Source organism: Etheostoma cragini, chromosome 15, assembly GCF_013103735.1.
Source record: "Etheostoma cragini isolate CJK2018 chromosome 15, CSU_Ecrag_1.0, whole genome shotgun sequence".
In the NCBI taxonomy this organism is placed as follows: Eukaryota; Metazoa; Chordata; class Actinopteri; order Perciformes; family Percidae; genus Etheostoma; species Etheostoma cragini.
This window is the reverse complement of record NC_048421.1, coordinates 8,809,447-8,830,431: the sequence shown is the minus strand read 5'-3', so window position 1 is coordinate 8,830,431 and position 20,985 is coordinate 8,809,447. Positions and strand designations below refer to the sequence as shown.

At 39.0% G+C, this 20,985-nt stretch overlaps 4 protein-coding genes across 8 annotated transcripts in view; 2 read left to right on the top strand and 2 right to left on the bottom strand.

Moving 5' to 3' along the window:
• Positions 1 to 479: 479 nt before the first annotated feature.
• dxo (decapping exoribonuclease) lies at positions 480 to 4,926 on the bottom strand. 2 transcript variants are annotated; one of them, XM_034895332.1, is made up of 7 exons: positions 4,773 to 4,926; positions 3,609 to 4,081; positions 3,231 to 3,457; positions 2,352 to 2,571; positions 2,108 to 2,243; positions 1,841 to 1,935; positions 480 to 1,758 (listed from the first exon to the last, which is right to left on the bottom strand). In XM_034895332.1, the coding sequence occupies exons 2-7, from the start codon at positions 4,073 to 4,075 to the stop codon at positions 1,644 to 1,646; spliced, it is 1,260 nt and encodes a 419-aa protein (XP_034751223.1). In that variant the 5' UTR covers positions 4,076 to 4,081; positions 4,773 to 4,926; the 3' UTR covers positions 480 to 1,643. The 2 variants fall into 2 exon arrangements, with proteins under 2 accessions (XP_034751223.1, XP_034751224.1); XM_034895333.1 differs by having other exon boundaries at positions 1,841 to 1,866.
• Positions 4,927 to 5,010: 84 nt separating this feature from the next.
• LOC117958740 (serine/threonine-protein kinase 19-like) overlaps positions 5,011 to 20,985 on the top strand; it is a 16,672-nt gene continuing 697 nt past the window's right edge. Inside the window, exons 1-7 of one of the 4 annotated variants that reach the window (XM_034895337.1) lie at positions 5,011 to 5,152; positions 5,649 to 5,756; positions 5,841 to 5,983; positions 6,079 to 6,314; positions 6,496 to 6,593; positions 6,738 to 6,885; positions 7,099 to 7,520. In XM_034895337.1, coding sequence (XP_034751228.1) covers positions 5,663 to 5,756; positions 5,841 to 5,983; positions 6,079 to 6,314; positions 6,496 to 6,593; positions 6,738 to 6,885; positions 7,099 to 7,144 — 765 coding nt within the window. In that variant the 5' untranslated portion in view covers positions 5,011 to 5,152; positions 5,649 to 5,662 and the 3' untranslated portion in view covers positions 7,145 to 7,520. Of the gene's footprint in view, positions 5,157 to 5,648; positions 5,757 to 5,840; positions 5,984 to 6,078; positions 6,315 to 6,495; positions 6,594 to 6,737; positions 6,886 to 7,098; positions 7,521 to 20,985 lie in introns of those variants that run through there. The other 3 variants (XM_034895339.1, XM_034895335.1, XM_034895338.1) reach the window with 3 other exon arrangements.
• LOC117958741 (ras-related C3 botulinum toxin substrate 1-like) lies at positions 8,682 to 14,527 on the bottom strand. The gene is made up of 6 exons (XM_034895340.1): positions 14,163 to 14,527; positions 12,923 to 12,994; positions 12,265 to 12,382; positions 11,985 to 12,047; positions 11,252 to 11,411; positions 8,682 to 10,322 (listed from the first exon to the last, which is right to left on the bottom strand). Exons 1-6 carry the CDS (start codon positions 14,195 to 14,197, stop codon positions 10,192 to 10,194), a joined length of 579 nt encoding a protein of 192 aa, XP_034751231.1. The 5' UTR covers positions 14,198 to 14,527; the 3' UTR covers positions 8,682 to 10,191.
• Positions 15,442 to 17,351, top strand: LOC117958742 (small integral membrane protein 10-like protein 2A). The gene is made up of 2 exons (XM_034895341.1): positions 15,442 to 15,835; positions 16,582 to 17,351. The coding sequence occupies exons 1-2, from the start codon at positions 15,656 to 15,658 to the stop codon at positions 16,600 to 16,602; spliced, it is 201 nt and encodes a 66-aa protein (XP_034751232.1). The 5' UTR covers positions 15,442 to 15,655; the 3' UTR covers positions 16,603 to 17,351.

Genomic DNA, 20,985 nt, shown 5'->3' with positions numbered 1-20,985 from the left:
CTTATCTTTTAACTGTGAATTTAACGGAGTTTGAATGTTTTTTTTTTATTGTGCTGACTTAAGATGTCATTACATACAAATTGGCAGTTATACATTAACAATGAAACAGAGAAGCGCCCTATATCTCTATATGGACTGTGTGTAAAATCAGCACTTACGTGTCCAGCTCCTAAAAAAGATTTTGATTTTAATAATTATAGTAGTTTAAGTAAAAATAAATTGAAGGAATAAGTACTTAACACCTACTTAAATATTTGCACACTGTCAAACTGTGTATTAAGTGCTTCTAAATTATATCTGAAAACTGCATTATGAAGTGATATAAATGCTGTTATGACTCGGTGATTCACACAAACCCATGATGCACTTAACTGTTTACCGTCAAGATTGTATTGGTCAGTATGAACATTTAGTCACGCAGGTGTTATTTATTTCAGTGTACTGTTAGTAGTGTTGGGTTTTCAATATACAATATTTTCTTTTTATCAAAGCACTCTTACTCTGATTTGGTGAATGGAGGTTTCTCCTGCCTTGCACCTTAAAACCATTTTCAAAGTTCATTCACTCATTTTTCTGCTGCTGAACTGGCTCATTAATCTATTAACGTGAGTTTTAATCATTACCAAAGGTGCTGCTCTCAATATTACTTACATCTAACAAGACATTTAGGAGATAACATTATTTTGACTGTTCATTGTCATAATCCGTGCCAGTGGTGAAGCCTAGTTGCAACAACAAAAAAGTTGAAATTCCATTATTTACCAGATTTGAGTAAGCATTATGTTTTTTTCTTTTTCACACACCTGATGTTCTCAGGTACACATGCATTATGATGAGTAATGTTACTTGTTGAATTCACAATATCAAATAAATGCACATTTTGAGTAAGGGAATTAAAATGTAGCTTTCACACAAAAGGTGTTTATGAAAAAATAATAGCAAAGAGTAAAGGAATACATGTCTGGGAAGGCAGAAAATTGAAATTTACGGAAAAGTAAACTGCAAAATCTGAGGCTAGAAAGTGAGAGAGCAGAAAGCTCTGAACAAAGAAAATGTCACTAGTAGTCAAGTTAGTAAAAACAACATGAGCTTTATTTAATAGTTAAGAAGCCCACAACTGGTAAATATGTCACCATTCGTTATAAAACAGCAAAGTCAATGACCATAATTACACTGTGTATACTGTTTTCTTCACACTTGTTTTTCTCCAATGACAGCTTTTTTAAAGCTGAAATATTTTTAACACCCTACTTGAAGAGAACTTTTTAACTGTGGATGCAAGTCATTTTCATGTATTTACATATTCACTTTTTAAAAACATTGTTTTCTAATTTTGTTTCAATTGTTATAATAAAGTCTGAGAAACAATATTGACGTTGCATCATTACGGCTTAATTAAAATCACCACATGCAAGAGATAAAAAACATGGTTCAGTTCTTACCGCTTAACAAATACAAATTAAAGACATTACATGGTAGCGATCTGTGACACAAAATGAGTTCACAGGCTACTCAGAAACTGTTAAACTGTATGAATGTCACATTTCAATGTACTTTGGGGAAACAATCCTCCATTGGAGGTCTGAATTAACAGTCCTAGTTGACCACGTCTTTGTTGTAAATTAGGACTGCAGGTACAAGTCTTAACTACTGGTCATCTCCTCCACATACCAGCGTGGCAGGAAGGAATACTGGGAGTCCCTGTGGACGGAGTAGGTCACATCTCTGTGGGGCTCCCAGGAGAACAGGTACACCACACTGGGGAAGCAATAATTATTCATAAAGTATATTTGATTATAAATTGAAAAAAAGGTTATCGTATTCTGTCATTGCAACTTACCTTGGATTGTCTTCAGTTGCGATACGCTTCACAAAAGAAAGGAAATCGCAGCAAAAGTTCATACAAACTGTTGGCTTCCAGCAGTTGTGTTCATTCTGTCCAGAAGAAAGAAAATGTGCATGTATTGAGTTGATCTTATTTTGATTTAGATGATTTTATTTACTCATGTCCAATAACTATTTAAAAAAGAAAAGAAAAAAAAGATATCAACATAGATTTCTCAATGATTAGTTACGTTGTTGAGCACTGCAAACAACTTCACTGTACCTTGATGAGATGTGACATTTTAGAGACGGGGAAAGTGTCCACAGTGACAACCACTCCTTCATGATCCCGAAAACCTGCCACGACACGGGGGACTCCAGGTAGAAAAGACTGGGCCCACCACTTCAGCAGTTTAAACCTGAGGACACCAAAATTTGGATAATGGCAGTTGGTAAAATCAAACGTCCAACAAATGGTGTCACATGAAAAAGTGAATTATGTGATGCTTCTCTGTTTCATCATCTACCTGTGGAAGTTGCTGCGCTGTTTGGGGGTGCAGATCTCTGCGGAGGTCTTCAGCTCGATGTAGCACGCAGGAGGAGCTGGAGCGTTGGGATCTTTGTCCCGGCAGTCCACCTCACCGGAGAACAAGAGTCTGTGATCTGCAAGCCGAGTTTGCACCACAGTGCAGAAGGCCTCATTGGTGTTAACCACCCCGCCTGGGTCAGGTAGACTGTGGGCGTTATCTACAGGGATGGACAAATGTCAAGCGTAATCATTTAAACTGCTGAAGTACTTATCATCCTATGTGCTTTTATATGATTTGTGTGTCAAATGTAATAAAATGAGACATACAGTATTTGTATGGAAGCTTACTTGTGCCAGGAAAATAAAAAAAGATAAAAAATGAAATTCTTCTCACTGTAATAACATTATTTTATGAACACAAATCACAATTTTTACTTTTAAACTTTGGTCAAAATGGAGAAAGTTAGCTAGGAGATACTAAGTCATAACTTTGAGATAGTAAGTAATAAGATGCTACATAAAAAAATACTGACTCTCTTACTATCGCACAACTTTGAAAGTCAATTGCTACAGAACCAAGATCATAAAGCGATGATTCAGTATGTTATAATTTTGAAATACCATAAGTTACTTTTATTTTGTCATTAAGAACATTTAACCTATTGTTTTCATTTCCTGGCTAAAACGGGCTTCCACAGTTATGATGACTAAATATAAAACGATGTTTTATCATGATGCTTGTGAAATGTCCAGTATCTGAGCTGATCTAAGGCAGTTAATCAATATGTGGACTGATCATCGGGGTTTGAAAGAAAACAAAGTAAACAGCAGTAACATTGAATTAAAGTGAATAATACTCTATTATGTAAATACCTACCTGCACATGTGTATTGCTCAAACTTGTATCCCCAGTACATCATCTCTTCGTGTCTCTCTGTGCGAGTCTCCCGATCCCTACGAGCAGCTTCTGTTTCCACTTCACTTATATAAAGTGTCCCCCTGAACCTGGTGACCGCCAGCAACCAGCCCTCCCTTGTCTCATAGGGAGAGGTCAGCAGCTTGGTCAGATGACCACGCCATGTCACAACATCAACATCTAAAGCACTGAGAAGAGCAGAGCTTGATCAAAGAATACATGTCCAACAGGGAAATTATGGTTATAGGTGGTTGAATTAGAGATTATAGGTCACAAACAATTATCAATCTGATGTTAACCGTAATGAGAAAAAAAGTATTAACTAATAAGGACACTTACCATGGTGAGGCCGTGGTCCCCCTTGAGCTGAGCTTTAATCTATTGGCCAAGATCCAGCGTAGGATGTGGTCCAGCTTCTCCTTCACACTGTCATCTCTCTTTATAAAGCGGCCTTTGTATCCATCCCTCAGGTCAAAATTAGGATTTCTGTCAGGTTCCACATAGTATCTCATCTGCCTGCTGTCATTGAAAAATCTACGCTCAGAGTCAAGGGAAAAACATCCTACTTCAACAGGCTGTTTGTACACTGGAAAGTCTCTTTCATATAGCTCCCTTTTGGTACTCAAACCCTGAGAGCTGGGTGGGTTTTGCCGAGGAGTTGACCCAGACTTATTATACGGGTGGTGGTTTGGTCTGGAGTGTTTACTCCCAGAGGGATTTCTTCCACTTTCTTCTCTATCTCTTTTGTATGCTGACAGGCGGTTTTGGTAGCTAGAGTTGGGATTGTGGGATCTGTGCTGGTCCATTGCTACCTATTGGGGAAAAGAGCAATGAAACAAACTGCTGACATTGATAATTATTCATATTTTCACAATTGTCTTGTTCTCCTGCATGAAGTGTTCTGCCTCGTCATCACGATAGTGTCACTAAAAAGACAGTGCTCACCCTTTTCTGATGATGCTACAAGTGCAATACATGTTTTATGTTGCTAACACAAGACCCATACTCATATTTGTATATTGTGTATAGTACCTCATATGCTTAACACTAAAGATAATGGATTATCATTGTATACTAGTTTTTAAGAATGCCATCTATTCTAATATGAATCTATTTTTGCATGGGATCAACAAAGAGTATCTAACTTAACATTAAATGCACACAATTAAGCCCATCACCGTGATCTGTGTAAATGGCCGCTTATTGTGTGTATGTGAATGCATAATGTAAAGATGTTTGTATTGAATGCTGTATACTGGTACAAGTTTGTCGGTAGTGTATTGAGTAAACAGACGTGTGTTTACACATCAACACACTACACATAAGCACACGTCTGTTAGCCATGCCTGTTGTATGTTAGGTTAATACGGTTTCCAAAAACAGATATGTTGTGTACTTTTCTTTTGCAATGTGCGATTCCTTGACATAAAACTAAACAACATAAAAACAACTTTACTAGCTACAATTAAAACTAAACGACCAGTAAATAAATGAAAAACGTACCTTAGTCAGCGTAACGCTACACAACAAAAGCAGATAGCTAAATTAACGACACGTTTCTGTCAATAACCGTTCAGCCACAATGAAAAACCGGACTTTGAGTTAAAACGACTATCATATGCTGCAGCATCTTTTTTAAACATCACAAAAAGGCAAGCTGGGTAGCTTACTTGCAACATTAACAACCCGAAACAACCAAACAACCCATAACACCAAACTCAAAACTAGCTACTTCCGTATGCAGTTTATCCTCCAAACCGCTTGGTGGGGGGTAGCCGCGCCACTTCCGGCAACGGACCGTTGATTCTCTAGCTAGACACCCACAGAACGGGGCCAAAGCGATGTGAATACTACCTAATGTTATTGTTATAAGAAACTATTAGGTAAGTGTTTCAGCTAGCTTGACTGGTCAAATATTTGCTTATTTGTCAGTGTAGCGTTAGCTAGGTTAGCTGTATTAGCTTGCCTAAGATAGAACAAACCAAGTGAACCTGGTGGAGTCGTGGCAAATGTTGTAACGTTATGTCCGACCAAAATGTGTTTCCAAATGACAGTCAAAAAGTATAAAAACCTAAAGCTGGTGGCTTTAATCTTCAAAGGGGGGTTTCTGCCGTCTGGTGATTCAAGTTAGGTAGCTAGCTCACTTTTTCGTCCTGATTAGACAAGCCATTGTTTCACAAAAGTAGAACTAACCGTCGATGAGAAGCAACATTGACTGGTTGAACTGGTTCATCTAGCGGTCATACGTTAGGAAGTGAGGCGGTTTCATTTAAAATTGTCTATGACAATTTTTCTGATATCCCAGTTAAATAAAATCTCACATAGGCATAATAAAAGCAACTGGGGTTTATTCTGCAAGTCATGATTTCTCTACCACAATTTCTCCTCCAGGTATGAACAGGAAACGGGCTCTGATTTCAGATACTTTCAAGGTGAAGAAAAGAAGAAATGGCACACAGGAGTTTGGAGCTGTCAGTGATGGAGATGGTAGGCGTGACTGCTAAAATGCTAATTACAGACTTGTTGAAATATCACCTCATGTAAAATTCACTTTACATTTACTGCTTAAAGGACCGACTGACATCAGATCCACCCTTGAATACCTCATGACGCTGTTCCCCAGGAAGCTCTTCAATGACACCTTGCCTCAAATTGTTCTTAAGCACCAGCTCTACAGCATACACAGTGACAAGACTTTGGTGGACAAGGAGCTGGTAAGATGGCTCATTTGTTCGTATGTGTCGTATGATCACATGTGGATCTAAATAAATTTGCTAATGAAACCCACTGCCCTGCTTGTGGTCCACAGAATAAACTGCGGGAACAAGGAGAACTGCTGATGTTCCAGCTCGGGTTTGATGCTGACACTTTTGGGCTGGTTTTTGGTTCAGATTACAAGGCCAAAGTGCTGGCTGGAGAGGAGGGCAGAGCGACAAGAGCAACAGTGGAGAGGTTTTTGCAAAAATTGCCCTCTCCTTGCACAGACCTGAGCTTTACCAAAGACAAGATGCTCAGGGAGTTCCTCTTTACAGACTCTGAGATAACGTATGAAAGACTACGATCTATTTCAAGTTTCACTTCCAAAATGAATAATTGTTTAAAAACTTCCCACCTAATGAAATGGATTTAATATGTTTATTCTCAAGTGTTTGGAACATTATACTTTACAGAGTGTAAAAATAAATGTTCAAAGATCAGCACATACTTTATTTTCTCAACCCTCTAGGCAGCTGGTTAAGTCAGGTGTCCTCACTGTAAGGGACGCAGGCAGCTGGTGGCTTTCCATTCCCAACTCTGGCAAATTCACCAAGTACTTTATACAAGGTGGGTGTTAAGAGAAACAGAGAGTCTGAAAAAACCCTTTCCTTTAATGATGTCAAATGTAAAATTCTCATTTTACAAGATTTTGACAGTGCTTTGCTAATTGGAGGACTGTTTGTTTTCTTACCATCTCACCACTCTTCCTAGGTCGTAAAGCAGTGCTTGGCATGGTGAAGAAGTCCAAATATAGTGAAATCTTAAAGGCAGAGCTGGAGGAGCGGCGGACAACCTCACATGTGAAATTCCACATGAAATACCATGTCCATGACATTGTTGGTGCAGAGCTTGTAGAGAGGTAATACACGTTTGTATACTTTCATTATCCTCTGTTCAGCAATGTTTTAATTGCTACAACCCTCTAGCTAGATGCTGTCTCTCTCTCTCGTAACCAGAAAATATCTATCTAAATGAAATCTGTTTTTAACTTTTATTTGAATTGTTACTCATCTTGGACAATTGAGGAATTTCACTTTATTTACTGAATACCGTTTTTCTCTTTTCTTCCCAGCATACCTACAACTTCAGGGATATTACTGCGATTTGTTGAGCCCTGAACCACGGCAACAAGATTGAGATTGTGCTTGATCGAAGCCAACGAGGGACTGTTTTTCTATGAGGACTGTTAGTAAATTAATTTAAGATTTCAGAATTTGATTCTGTGCCAAATGTATTATAAAAACCTTGTGGGTTTATGAATTGTCAATTATGTTGACATAACATTCATACTGTAATAAATGCACATGCAAGTTATTACTGTACCTATGTGCAAACCATGGAAGCAGTTTGTCACAGCTGTTCCCTTTCTTTGATGTTTTAACTTTGCTCTACAATTAGGATCTGTCCAGACTGTGTGAAATAGGATCCAGTCAGCTGTGTTGCCAGAATTGATTGACAAGTGGCCCAATCAGTCTAAAACTAATGTAATATACATCATATACATATGGCTTTCCTTTAATTTGTATAATCAGGTCTTCTTTAAATCCACTTATAATGAAAAAAGATTTCTAGCCTTAGATAATGTTCCATTAAGTGTATTTTTTAGTGTAACAAGTATTTACTTATATTAACCGATACAAGCCTTTTCAATGATTGTTTTAAATCACATAACTGACTGTATAGTTATTTCAGGTCAGCAGTAACTGATTCTAATCTTAAGCCTCCCAATTTGCCCATTGCATCTACATATTCTAATATAGGCTACGGCAGGGATGGGCAACATTTGTGATTAAGGGGGCCACAAAATTTATATATTTTTACCGACATAGCTAGCTTTTTAAAACTTTCTTGTGGTAGCGACAGATGCAGTGGTGTTTCCCGTTTAGCGGTACAGCACGGGACTCTATAACCGCCTCAAAACCGCCTCGACACCTGTCCAATCCATAGACTATACAGCCTGTGATCACTTTACATACGTGGCCATCGCAGACTGACGTCGGGTTAACTGGGTCGCAACTTTTAATTGCAGGCTGCTGCTTTTTTTCCGGCTCCCTAACGTGGCCCGCCACAGTAGGCTACTACTACCCGCATTCAAAATAAATGGAGAGACTTGTGTTTTCACCGTACGGTCTGACGGCGGGGAAATGTAGCTAAATGCAACTTATCGCTCACTAGCCTGCTCCTTCTTACACAAATTGAACTCTGGTAGACTCGCTCTCTCCTCGTTTGTCAACATGAAATCAAAACAATCAAAAGCCGTCAACTTTTCAGGTCGCACATATGCGAGCAGTGTAAAAAAAACCTTTAGCTAAGCGACCATTTAGTCGCAGTCTGGAGCACTGGTTTCTCGTCTTGCCTGGACGACAAGATTCTCTTGGTCCACGACGATGTTTGCCCATAGACAGTGAACGAAAGTGTTTGCGGGGCGAGATTTGACGATGCCACAGTTGCTTGGCAACAACCTGCTGGCATTTCGAGGGAGCGTCCTCTAACGTTGGTATAATTCCAACTAAACGCCTGTAACCAATATATTGATATTTGGAAATTGATTCGCGGGCCCCAAAGGCATTAGCTCTACTTCATGCTTCAACAAAATAGGTGTCAGTCAATAAGTGTTGCATCAGGTTGCACTGTCCAATAAGAGGAAGAACAGAGTCTGTTTTACTTGATTTTATTGGCTTTCTCAAAAAGTGACAATAGCTTTTATCCATAAAACTAAAGAGTCATAACATTGGCTTGAATTAAAGCACAGCTTGATGTCTGAATACAATACATATGAGCAACATGTACTTAAACCCATGATCTAGTAGTTCAAATACATTTTGTAAGTAGGCAAAAAATATAACTGTTGCGATTCTAATCTTAGTTTTCAGTATATGTTGCACATACATGCTATCAGCATTAATTACAAAAAGCTAGGCTTGTAGGGAGATTAAGGTAGCGTTAACTGTAGAGGTAATAAAGAAAAGGATATTCATAGTGTTAGTCTAACAATACAGTGAGTGAAGTGTTACTTCTGTGAAGAAAGATACAAAAAAACAAAACAATCAAATCACATGATTATAACAAAAAGGTGAGTACACTGTATACTACACCATAACCGACAGTAGCTTTGTTACGGTTATTAGCAGGCATAAATGCTCTTTGTAGTGACATTGATTAGCCAGTAGTGATGCTATTAAGAATCAAATGTGCTGCACAAAGGTATTTCTGATAAATGCCCACAGAGCATTGAAGGTGCTCTTAATCCCGCCACCAAAACAGTTCTAATCCAATATCTAATTAAGTTGTCAGCGTTGCACTCCTGGGCAGCTACACAGTTGAGATACACTTTTGGGGAAACATTGCAAAGAGAAAAAAATTAAAAAAAAATACCATAAACTTGACCGGTCCAGCTGGAGCCAAACACATAAAATACTGGATCATTTAGACTTGTTAGGGTTTAATAGCACAGTTGGTGTCAGACGATCTGTTCTCAGGTGTCATTCAATCCATGAAAATGAAGTAACATGAATCTGTTAGGACTGAAAACATACTGGTAAAGAGATTTATCATGCACAAACAGTAATTTGATGGTTGAAGGTTACTTCAAGTTCCTTGTCGACAGTGCATTGACGCGTGACCGCCCTCACAAAAGGGAAAATGAATAAAATGACATTGATTCAAGACAGCAAGCTGTCAGATGTACTTTGAAGGTTTAAAATGTCTGAGACAACAGAACAGAGGGTTTATTTTCTGTTAAAATACAGCATGTCTGTAGAATGTATTTGGCAATATTTCTTCCATTCTAAACAAACAACCAAGACAGTAAAGAAAATAAGGTGGACAACCAGTGGAAGAACAAATTGAAAACATTCCACGCTCCATTTTTACAAAACATCCAATCCACTTTAGAAGGCCTCGAGAATTTCATCCTTATGTCTATACAGTATACGTTGTATGAAAAGAGTTAGGGTCTATGAGCTTACAAACCCTTCTAAATCTGACCATATGTCCAATTTTTCATTGAAACAGTTGGTAGAACTGCTTTAGCTACACTAATGGAAGGAAAGAATTTGAAGTACATTGTTTTTGTGTGTATACTGGTGTGTTTCTCCTGTGTCTTTAGCCACTCCCTCACCACTAGCGGCAATGTTCCCCTGTAATTGTTCCAGTGGAGGAAGTCTTAGAGAAGAGAGCACTTCTTCCCCTTCTTCTTGACCGGTGGAGGGCAGAGGACGGCCCGGATGGCCTCGTCGAACACAGTTTTAAGGCCACGTTGAGTAAGGGCAGAGCACTCCAGGTACTTGACGGAACCTGAGGAAACAACACATTAAATATTCATATTCTTTAAATGTTTTAATAATGGTTTAAACTTTATCAATCCTGCAAGGGAAATTATGTTTTCACTCTGTTAGAATACACATTACAAACAGGCCTGAAATACACACATATGCACAGAACCTTTACATGCTGAAGCGGTTGATGGACAGGTGCCTTGCTTAAGAACACCAGGTCCCGTTCCTAACCGCCTAAGGGGGCTTTCACACCTACCTCACTTACTTAGTTTAGTTAGCTCGACTAGAGTTTGTTTCCCCACCTTTGTGCAGTTTGTTTCGGCAGTTGTGAATGCGACAATTGCACTCGGGTGCGCCCCAAACACGCATACCGAGACCTCCTTCAAGAGGTTGGTCTTGGTATGCTTTCCATCAAACTCTGATGCTGTTCGTTTGTGGGGAGACCGTGATCGACCCGAACCAGCTGTGGAAGTCTGAGGTAAATGGCTCCTGTAGTCAGGTGTGCTTTGCAATCTGCGATGCAGCAGGTCGTGCAAACTGTAGCAGCTTGCAAGGTTTCTCTCACAGAAACAGACAGCAGGTTGGAGACAGACACCAGCAGAGCAAAGTCCCAATGAGCAGAGCAGACGCAGTAAGGTTGCTCGCGAAACAATATCTGATTTTTTTTTACATGAAATGAGCTGGTAACCATGGAGATGGAACATATATCCACTAGTCCAGAACACAGGACCTTCTTCCTTTATTCAATTTCTTGCTGCCGCCCCAGACACATCTGACCAATAAGCAATTTTGGTCCACCTGGGTGTCACCAGGTGTGAAACGAAACCAGACTAAAAGGAAACTCGCTCCAAATTTACAAACTCATCAACCAATTCAGATCAGAGCAAACCAACTACAGGTGTGAAAACAACTCTGGAAAAAGAAAAGAAAGTGGACATGTGTTTTTACCGATTTCTTTCGCCATCGCCAGTCCTTGGGGATATGTAATTGGAGAGAGTTTCTTCTCCTTCAGCTTCTCCATGGTGTCCTTGTCATCTCTCAGATCCAGCTTGGTACCCACCAGAATGATGGGAGTGTTGGGACAATGGTGTCTCACCTCAGGGTACCACTGCACAGAGACCACAACATTGACATGTTAAGGCTATAACTTTCCAAAGCGGTCTATGTTATGGTGAACATTTCCTTTTTAGAATCACCAAGGAGTACATTGCAAGTTACACTACCAGATTTTCTTTTTGGGCAGCCTACAAGAGTGAATGTGAGAGTGAACCAAAAAGGTGAAGCTGAGGACTGGAAAACCATATCAATCAGCTGAAGGATGCAAGGATATTCTCAACCTAAAAGGTTAAAAAGGTGTGGAGATTATCATACATGCCTTTTTGAATATGGCCAGTGTTTACATGTTCTAGTCCAAATTGAGTATGGGAAATTAATGGATGGCCCGTTGTGCTCCTAATGAACATACTATTATTATTATTAAGCAAGATGTATCAAAACAGGCAGGAGTGAGTCTCTCTTTGCTGCTCTTTACCAATCTCAGTCATCCCTGGAGAAAAACTGACAGCTTATCAAAATCCCCCCCCCCCCCCGATGCCTCTCATCATGGCACGTCATAAAACTGATCCGTGAAGACCCCTTAACAGCCTCTACTCTTTAACATAGCGGCAACGCATCAACTCACCTTGGCACGGACGTTTTCAAATGAGGCAGGACTCACAAGCGAAAAGCAGATTAGAAACACATCCTGGTAAGAAAAAAAACAATGCAACCATGATGTCACACAAGTGTGGTGTCCCCCCCCCCAACTTGCTTATTCAATCTATAGTGCCAAACGTTCCAAAATGAGTTATGTAAGGGTGCCACGGGCATCAAAATATTCTTAAAGGCAAACAACACATCAAAGAGAATCAGTTTGTAAAATATAATACCGCAATGTCTGACTTCTTTTTTTTTTACTGTACCGTCTGTGGGTAGGAGAGTGGACGGAGTCTGTCGTAATCTTCTTGTCCTGCTGTATCCCAAAGCCCCAGGTTCACCGGCTTCCCGTCCACCATAACATTGGCGGAGTAGTTGTCGAACCTGACACAAGTAATAGTGGGAGAATAAATTAACCCCATCAGGATTCCCATAGACTGATAAATGTGAAGACAGACCTAAATGGTGAGGGGGACATAAACTAAAGAGGCTCTTAACTGATCTGCTGTGGCCTTTTTCTTCTTCCACTCTTTCTTGACATTTACTAATTGTTTTTATTATTCGGCTCTGCTGCCACTGAGCTAAAATCTTGTTTATCAACGGCCCGCTGAGCCTGTTCATGCCACAATGACTGTGATATAGAGCAACGCTGTGTCCGTAGCTGGTCTAGAATCAGACTTGGTGAAGGTTTTGCTCCCAACGTCCCACAACATAATTTTTCCTGAATCATTTTTGTATACTTAGTTGCAGTCCACAGCAGTGATTGTAAGTAGCCACATTTTCATCTAAACAAGAAAACAAACTACGGAATAAGATACCACCTTAATCATTGCAGTGACTGTATATTCACCAAAGGCAGAGACAAATGATCAATCTCTAGTCTAACATAAATAAATAAGGTCTAGTGTAGTCTCAGATACTCACACTGTGGGGATGTACTCTCCAGGAAAGGCATTGGTGGTGTAGCTGATGAGCAGGCAGGTCTTACCCACAGCTCTGAAGAGGACAAGTAGAGGAAAAATGACACATTTGGTGTTTATGATTTTATGCCCCCACATTAAACAGGCATGTAAGCCTATTTGTGCAACCTGTGATCCAAAAACCAAAGATACAAGATATCCACATTAAGAAGCTAGAGCATGTAAATGTTGGCATTTTTGCTTGTAAAATTTCCCCTAATGTAATATTCTGTCAATCTGCTAACTGATCCATCGACCTATTGTTTCAGCTCTACGGCAGCCTCCAAGTCAAAAACACTGTTAAGTGAACCCATACTTTAGGATAGCATACTTGCATTATGTAGACTGGGTTTAGTTTTTCCAAGATCTGCATACAACAGCCCTAGAGCAGTGCAGTTGCCACATATGAAACTTGTGTCAAACCCTTTAATGTGAACCTTTCCTAGTGCAAGCTTCCCCTTAGTCGAAATTGAAAATAATAAGTCAAAGGCCCATCAATGACTCTGCTGTTGTGGTATCCACCACACCCTTAACACACTACGGGAATGTTTACCTCCCACACATTGTTACATCCTAAAGTCAGTCCGGTAAAGTTCATTCTTTAATCATTTACTAATCTGTAACTGTTGCAGAAATAGGCTACAAAATTAGCTTTTAAGAAGGTGGAAACACTTCGCATGTGTAACGTAACACATAATACACAGCAACTAACACCCACAAACAAACAACTCTTCAAATTCCTCAATTGCCAAGTAAACGTTGCCAAACTCAAACTTAAACTCTGATTAAGAAGGATATGTGAAATGCCTTGTGATGTCTGACTCACTCAGGAGTGAGGAAAACACTGTAACCGGGATATAACTAAATCAAAGAATAACGCTAGCCAATCACCAGCATACTAAATATTTTGAAATGCAATAGTTTGCCATACCAATAATACTGCATATAATTAGTGGAATATAACTCGTATCTGCAAAATATGATAGTTAACTAAATAATAAGGTTACCAATGTAGCATAAACAGGTAGTTAAAGTTTAAGCCTATTGGCTAACTTTACCCATTAGGAAAAATCTGATGCAAAAGCCTTTAACGTTGTGGTTAGCTAACGTAAGTCAGATGACATAATTTTCAGCTTCGTTATTTAAGGTAAATATTTTGTGGGAGAAACTACAAACGTATAGCCAGCTCTATTACATTAACTTACCCGTCTCCGACAACGACACACTTTATGGCCTGCATTGCGCCGCAGCTAGAGGAATGCTAAGTTAGCCCGGGAGCCAGCTAACGTTAGCTCACAAGTCTCTTTTCCTTTGTCCGGAATTGCTCGGTGGTGAAATGTCCCAACAGCGTTTCGACAACTATCTTTGATGTAACAGCGGAGCTCCTGGGGTGTCCAACAACTTGTGGGGAACTTACAGTAACTTATCTAGCACTTTAACAAGTTTACTCAGAAATTCCCTCGCGACATTCCCATGCTTTCGTGGGCTGATCTGGAAGCTATGAAGCAAAACAGCGGCCACCACCCGTATATCTATGGCCACCACCCCTAAGAAAAAAATGAAGTTAGCCACCGCCACCAGATGGTGCATCCGGTGCGCTGCGATAATTATATAGACAGAAACTGTCCTCTGACTATAACGTCCTCAGAAAAAACAGCTGTCAAGTCACGGTTTTTATGAAGTCAGAGAATGTTATTAGACCAAATGTGTGGGGGGTTAGTTTTTGGAACTTGGTCACTTAACTGGAGATAAAATAAAATAACGAGTCAGACGGACTATTCAAAGTGTGACACGAATTGAGGAAAGACGTCAGCTCAACAAACCCTTTTAACGTTAGTTTGATGGAATATTCCCTGAACTCTGCCCTCCAGGCGGTGCACTCCCCCCTACAAACAATCAAGTTAATTGCTTTATTCGTTTATGGGGAACTTTCACATCCATAAAGAGAAATGGATTGACTCCAGACTTATGGACACTTATGTCAATAACTATTTGAATATGACACCACATTTAGATATAAAACAAGAAAGCTGTTAAAATGTATAACATTATGGTAAACACACATTATTATTATTAGATAGATAGATAGATAGATATTTATTGATCCCAAAAAATGGGAAATTACAGTGTTACAACAGCCCACAAAATATACATACATACAATTTAATATTAAATATACATGAAATAATAATAATAACAAAATTAAAGAATATAAGAACAAATATTTAAGTATATACATTATTGTTATATATATTATTATTATCATTATTATTATTAATCTATTTTGTAATACCTTCTGATTGTATCACAGGTATGATCAGCTGTGTTTTTTTCTATCATAGATTGTTTGTATATACTATGTTGTTTATGTAGGTAGCTACTGGTTTGAAAAAAAATAAAAAAAATAAAAACAGCCTGAGAGTCTACAGTCAGGGCTAAGACCCATACGTAACTACACCTTCAACTTCCGTGTGTGTCTCACCATTATAAGTCCTCCCGTTGACCATAACAGGAATCGGTAGAGAAGCTCTCGGGGTGGAGTAGAACTGCCAACACAACCACGGACAATAAAAGTGTAGCTCGGTGTCACACAGCGATAGAAATATGAACCTCACTCATCATTCAGCACTTTACTCGTTCGTTCGTCTCACTAACTGACACAGTAACCTTAGCAACGGTCCGGGTAGACTTCGCCTGTATGGCGGGTTTCTCTTATTTAGTACTCCGATTTTCGGGCTCTGCTGGTCGGACTTATGGAGTGTTTTCCAAAGGCTTGACGAGGACTTTATTGATATTCTTTGATCTCGCATGGCGACTGCGAATCAGATTCCCTTATATCTATCTTATTGCGTCAATGATGTTTAATGTCAGATTGCAGGTAAGTTAATGTTAATTATTCAAACCCTCTCTCCTCCATGTTAAACAGACCAGCTAAATGTTACTTTGTCAAGTTGCCTATTTAACACCAAAACATCCTTGGTGTAACGTTCCAATTCGTCAATTGTCTGAAGCCATGGCACCACCAATATTTGCATGACGATTTGTCCTTCAGATAATAACGTTAGCATAATTTTAACTACATTTAAAAACAGTTTACTAATGCAGTTTAACGCATCAGCGCTGTAATAAGTCCTACCAAAGGTTATAATGTTCACATTAATTGTTGAAATTGTTTTAAAGAGGTGTTGATTCGGCTGTATGATCATTTGGGTGCTGACCGACCGATGCTGGATTTTTAAGCCAGATATCGATAAAATCACATAACAGTGTGTCGGTTAAAAGTAGCCTAATTGTCTCCCTTAGATTTTTTTTTTTGTTAATGACCAAGATAAATGATCAGGGTATTTTACTGTTGCAAAATTCACATCAGTCAGTGCTCTCTGGTGGACTAACTATGTAATGGTATCAACCTGTGAATTTCCTTGACCCTAATTTGGCATTTCTATTCAGAAATGTCTTGTTTGTTATCACCTGACATATACACCGATACATTGGCCTGGCTGATTTATCAATCTAGCACTTATTTCCATTAGAAGTTGTAACTTATTATCATATGCATGCTTCAGATTGATTCAAATTCATTAATGTTGTATGTTGCCTGACCGCATCCTCCTCTCTTTACAGGTCCACATTGAAATCCACTGAGTCTTCAGTGCCTGTATTTGGACTTAAATAAATAAATTGTAGGCAATGCAATGTTTCAGCTCTCTAAAAGGAACTGTCTGACATTACACAGTGATGTGGAAGAAGAGGACACGTCATTCTGTGTGATGATGCAAGTGACATGGCTGGTTGTTGCCGTCAGCCTTGGCTTCACAAGCCCAGTGCCTTTGGGGAAGGACAGCAGAGAAGTTTACAAATATGAGCTGTGATGTGTGAGGGTGGAAGAGGAAACAGTGGCTCACATCAACCCATTTAACTCGCCACCCGAGATCCAGGAGCCGCTCCATCCAGGTGGATTTTGAGACTGCCTTTTCTCTACGGATGTAAAGGATTTTGGCATGGATTAGAAGAAAAAAAAGATTGTTACTGTGATACTTTGTAGCTACTCTTCATTGCCTGACATGTATGTTTATTAGGTGCTCAGTGTCAACATCTCACATTAATTTAAAAAGTACATCTACACCGCATGACACGAACAAGCATGTTTTTCGTCCTCAGTGGCTCAGACACTTTATTTATGGTTAGCTGTGTGAGCGGTACATGCTCTTTCAACAGAGATTTGTTGTCGGAGGACAACAACAGCTGCCACTACTGGAAATGTACAATCCATTATTAAGTGAAGTTTCAAAAGGAATCAGTGCATGTCTTCGCTGTGTTTGCACACACACACGTCGTTACACTCATTGTTGTTCATTCTGCATATCAGCAGCACTGGAAAGGTGGCGTTGGTGGGAAAAAACCAACTTGCAAAGTTTTTTTTCTCCAGCTGCACATGTTTTAATTTCAGTGAACAAAGTGGTTGTGGGAGTTTGAAATCACAGAATTGATGATAAGGATGGTTACATTTGGAAATAAATTAAAATGAAACCACAATTCTCCACATTTTCTATAATTTTAATAACCATTCATTCATAATCTAGGTTTGCTGAACTGACATTTAAAAATAAAAAGTTCCAGGAGTTTCACGTATATATCTTAGCATTTTCTTTCAAGAGTGTTTTACTGAAACATTCCTCTCTTATGGTGTGCTAATAATCCAGAAATGAGTCTTGACCATTTACACATGCTATGCTTTTTCCATTACATGTCTTTGAACACATAAATAGCTAAATCCACTTCTTTGATCTCTTCCTCTAAGTTCATCTCATGTTACATAAACACTATAGAATTTAAATCGAAATAGAATAAAACGGGACAAATTGCATCAATTTCCTCACTGCACACAGAGAAAAAACGAGACTAATAATAAAACCTCCAGTTCTTTATGTCATTACATTTTAAACATGAGACCATTCTCAGTATCACCAGATCTTAAAGAAGGGTCAAATGGTTTCCAGGTTTTTGCTTTAAATTGGTTATCATTCAGTTATATTGATGCAGTTCACTTTTTTTATCTGAGCTGTAACACAAGCTCTCCTCCAATCGGCAACATCGGGGGAAATCTCTTTCAACAAATCCAACTTCCAAACTGGTCATATTACTATAGCGTGAGCTGTTGCAGTACCAGATCTGTCCACACAAGGGAAGCATCCTGTCACAGTACTGGAATTAGCTCCCTGATGGTTAACGTCAGACATTATGAGCAGTCAACCTCTCTCAAGAAGGTACAGGTTGGATTTACACAGGTAATGAAGCTGTAATAAAACAAAAAACTATACAACGTTTTACAAAACATGTCATCAATAAATCTACTTCTTTAAAAGAAAAGTGAACTCGTCTTGCACCGTAAGTTGTATTTGCTTCTTCTCTTTGATCTACCGCTCATAAATTAAAGAATCCTCTGTAATCCATTTTTATATATTTAAAGAAAGAGTGACCAGTCGTAATCAACCAATCATTTGGCACCTCATTTGAATGTGCACTTCATGGTAGATTTTCAAACTGCTGACTCTCGCCCGACACTAAGTGTCCCCAGCAAACTGATCCTTACCAGTCACTGATGCCAGGCTGCAGAGTAAAACCATCAGGGGTTGCCAAGGCAACTGTATTCCTCCATATGACCCCCCCCCCCCCAACAACACACACACACACACACCACTCTTTCTGGAAAAAGAGGATTTATTTCTCAGGGATTTGCCAAAGGAAAATATTTTAATAGGGTTATCATAGAGGACCGGCGGAAAGAGAGAGGGGGATCTATAGATGTAGGAGATAAGTCGGGTTATCTGTACTCTGTTTTGAACAACCACCATTTGTACCCAGAGAAAAAAGGGGTTGTGGAATAAAGATTAGAGAGTTTTAGCCTTTGGCATCTGCAGCAGCTCACATGTGTTTTATTTGAGAGAGTGTGAAAGAGTGATTATACTGCAAATGGAAATGGAAGGGATTCAATTAAAACTGCAATGCAGTATATTTAATCCCATACATATTATTCATAAACTTTAAACAATTCCTTTGTGTGCGATCTTGAGAGTTGGTGAGCTTTTCATTTTGTTTTTCAGTTTTTAAAACTCAAGTTGTGTTACGTTTATCCAGGCCGTCTGGTAGCTGACTCCCTTTCCAAAAGCCTGCGTAGCCTTTTCTAAACGTCCTAACATAATTGTAACAATAAGTCTCAGACTCAAATCCTGAACTGCAGATTATGGCAAAGAAGCAAACATTTCCCTCCACAGTTTGATTTAATCAACTAATCCCCTATTTCATTTTAGAAGTTCATTTGCAAAACTTGATGAAAATCATTCTTAAAAGGAATAAATCCACAAAAGTTGGACTGACATTCACCAGTTTGATTTTCCTTGGATTTCATACAAAATATGCGTAACGTGTAATAAGTATAAAAGGCTGTATCTTACTTTGCATATGAACCCTTTTGTTTTCCCACTGTTCCTGTAAAGCTGAAAAAATTCCCAATGAAATTCTCCACACCACATAATTAAGGCTTTAGATCATGGCTCTGTTACACTTCATTTGAAATCCGTGTTTGCCTGCCTTGAACTTCATGCTTTGCAACCAAACAATAAATAAGGACTGTTGTTTTAAAATCAATATTGGAGCAACTAAATATTGTGTCTTAGTTTGGAATCAGCTCCAGCATCTCTTACAACTTAAAAGCTGCACATGTAATGCGTCCAAATGAAGATAAAACAAACTATTAAACCGCTTATTAAACTTGCAAAGTGACTCCTAGTGGGTCCATCACATCTACTTATTTGCTTAACAAACAGGATTTCTGTTGGGACTGACAGCCACTCATGGTTATTTATAAATAACACACTTCCACACACTACGTCCACGCGTAGAAAACGGATTACAAATGCTTAATGTAATCAAACAGTAATCTGCATGATTTTATCTGTGATGATTTTAGCCTGATTTATGCTGATCCATCTCACCCTCCGTTTGAGGTTTTGGCAGCAGAGAGCATTACTGTGTGTACTGTCCTCTTTGTGGTTTATTTAAATAGACCTGTGTTATAACTTTCATCTGAATCCCGTCAACCAGCAGACGAGAGGCGTATGCAAAACGCTAAAAAGGATGAGATCAGGTGCTGAGATGAGTTCCAAGCTGACCTCAAAACTGAATAAAAGGAGTGAGAGTGAGTAGGGGAGGAGAAGAGGAGGAAGCAGAACTGTGAGAGGGAAATGTGGAGGAGGGAGATTTGTGTCTTTGCTGTAGTCATATTGTGGGACTGAAACACGGCCAGACAAACAAAACACATTCAAAAATGCACCCATTTTAGGAGGTGTGGGGTGACATTTTTCTCTTTTTTCATAATTAATTATGATATGCATTTCTGCATTGATGTGTTAGACAAGTTCAGTTTTATATTGTGTGTAGCCTCAAACATCAGTACAAAAAATAAATTGTTTGTTAATCATTATGCCTTTTAGCAAATGAAAACAACTTACAAGCTTTGTGCTGGACAGTCACAAACACGGCAAATACTACCCTTGATATCGCACCATTTTCTTTCAAGCAGCATCAGTATATCAAATGTGATGATGGGTTAATTTTTTTTGTGTGGACTGTCAGCTGCACTCGGCTTAAAAGGTTCATTTACATATCATAGAAGATAAAACTTTTACATCGTGTTATTGTTTGATCCAGAATGTTGCACACCCTTCTGTGATCTGTTGAATTGTGTCCTGTTTACACATTCTCTCTATAAGTAATTCCTGAAATGTTACTGATGAGCTGGGGTTCATTTTGTGTGTGAGTGTGTTTTTATAATAATTGCGTGTTAGGGATGTAAAACCTTTGGAAAAGCTCAGTAGCAAAATCCTTGGAGGAATAACCTTTGCAGCTTGTTGTGTAACCGCAGCAGGTCTAGGAGGACACACAAACACGCACACGCACACGCACAGACACACACACACACGCACACACACAGACACACACACACACACACACACGCACACACACAGA

What these genes read in the sequence shown, in the direction of transcription:
- dxo (XM_034895332.1), bottom strand. Translation starts at nt 4,075, where the DNA reads ATGGACCAGCACAGATCCCACAATCCCAACTCTAGCTACCAAAACCGC. An exon ending in AAATGTCACATCTCATCAAG is followed by an intron (nt 1,936 to 2,107) that starts GTACAGTGAAGT and finishes TCTTCTGGACAG; the next exon opens with AATGAACACAACTGCTGGAA. An exon ending in GCAACTGAAGACAATCCAAG is followed by an intron (nt 1,759 to 1,840) that starts GTAAGTTGCAAT and finishes TTGCTTCCCCAG; the next exon opens with TGTGGTGTACCTGTTCTCCT.
- LOC117958741 (XM_034895340.1), bottom strand. Translation starts at nt 14,197, where the DNA reads ATGCAGGCCATAAAGTGTGTCGTTGTCGGAGACGG. An exon ending in CACTCTCCTACCCACAGACG is followed by an intron (nt 12,048 to 12,264) that starts GTACAGTAAAAA and finishes TTTTCTTACCAG; the next exon opens with GATGTGTTTCTAATCTGCTT. An exon ending in GGCGATGGCGAAAGAAATCG is followed by an intron (nt 10,323 to 11,251) that starts GTAAAAACACAT and finishes TTGTTTCCTCAG; the next exon opens with GTTCCGTCAAGTACCTGGAG.
- LOC117958742 (XM_034895341.1), top strand. Translation starts at nt 15,656, where the DNA reads ATGGCGGGTTTCTCTTATTTAGTACTCCGATTTTCGGGCTCTGCTGGT. An exon ending in TGTTTAATGTCAGATTGCAG is followed by an intron (nt 15,836 to 16,581) that starts GTAAGTTAATGT and finishes CTCTCTTTACAG; the next exon opens with GTCCACATTGAAATCCACTG.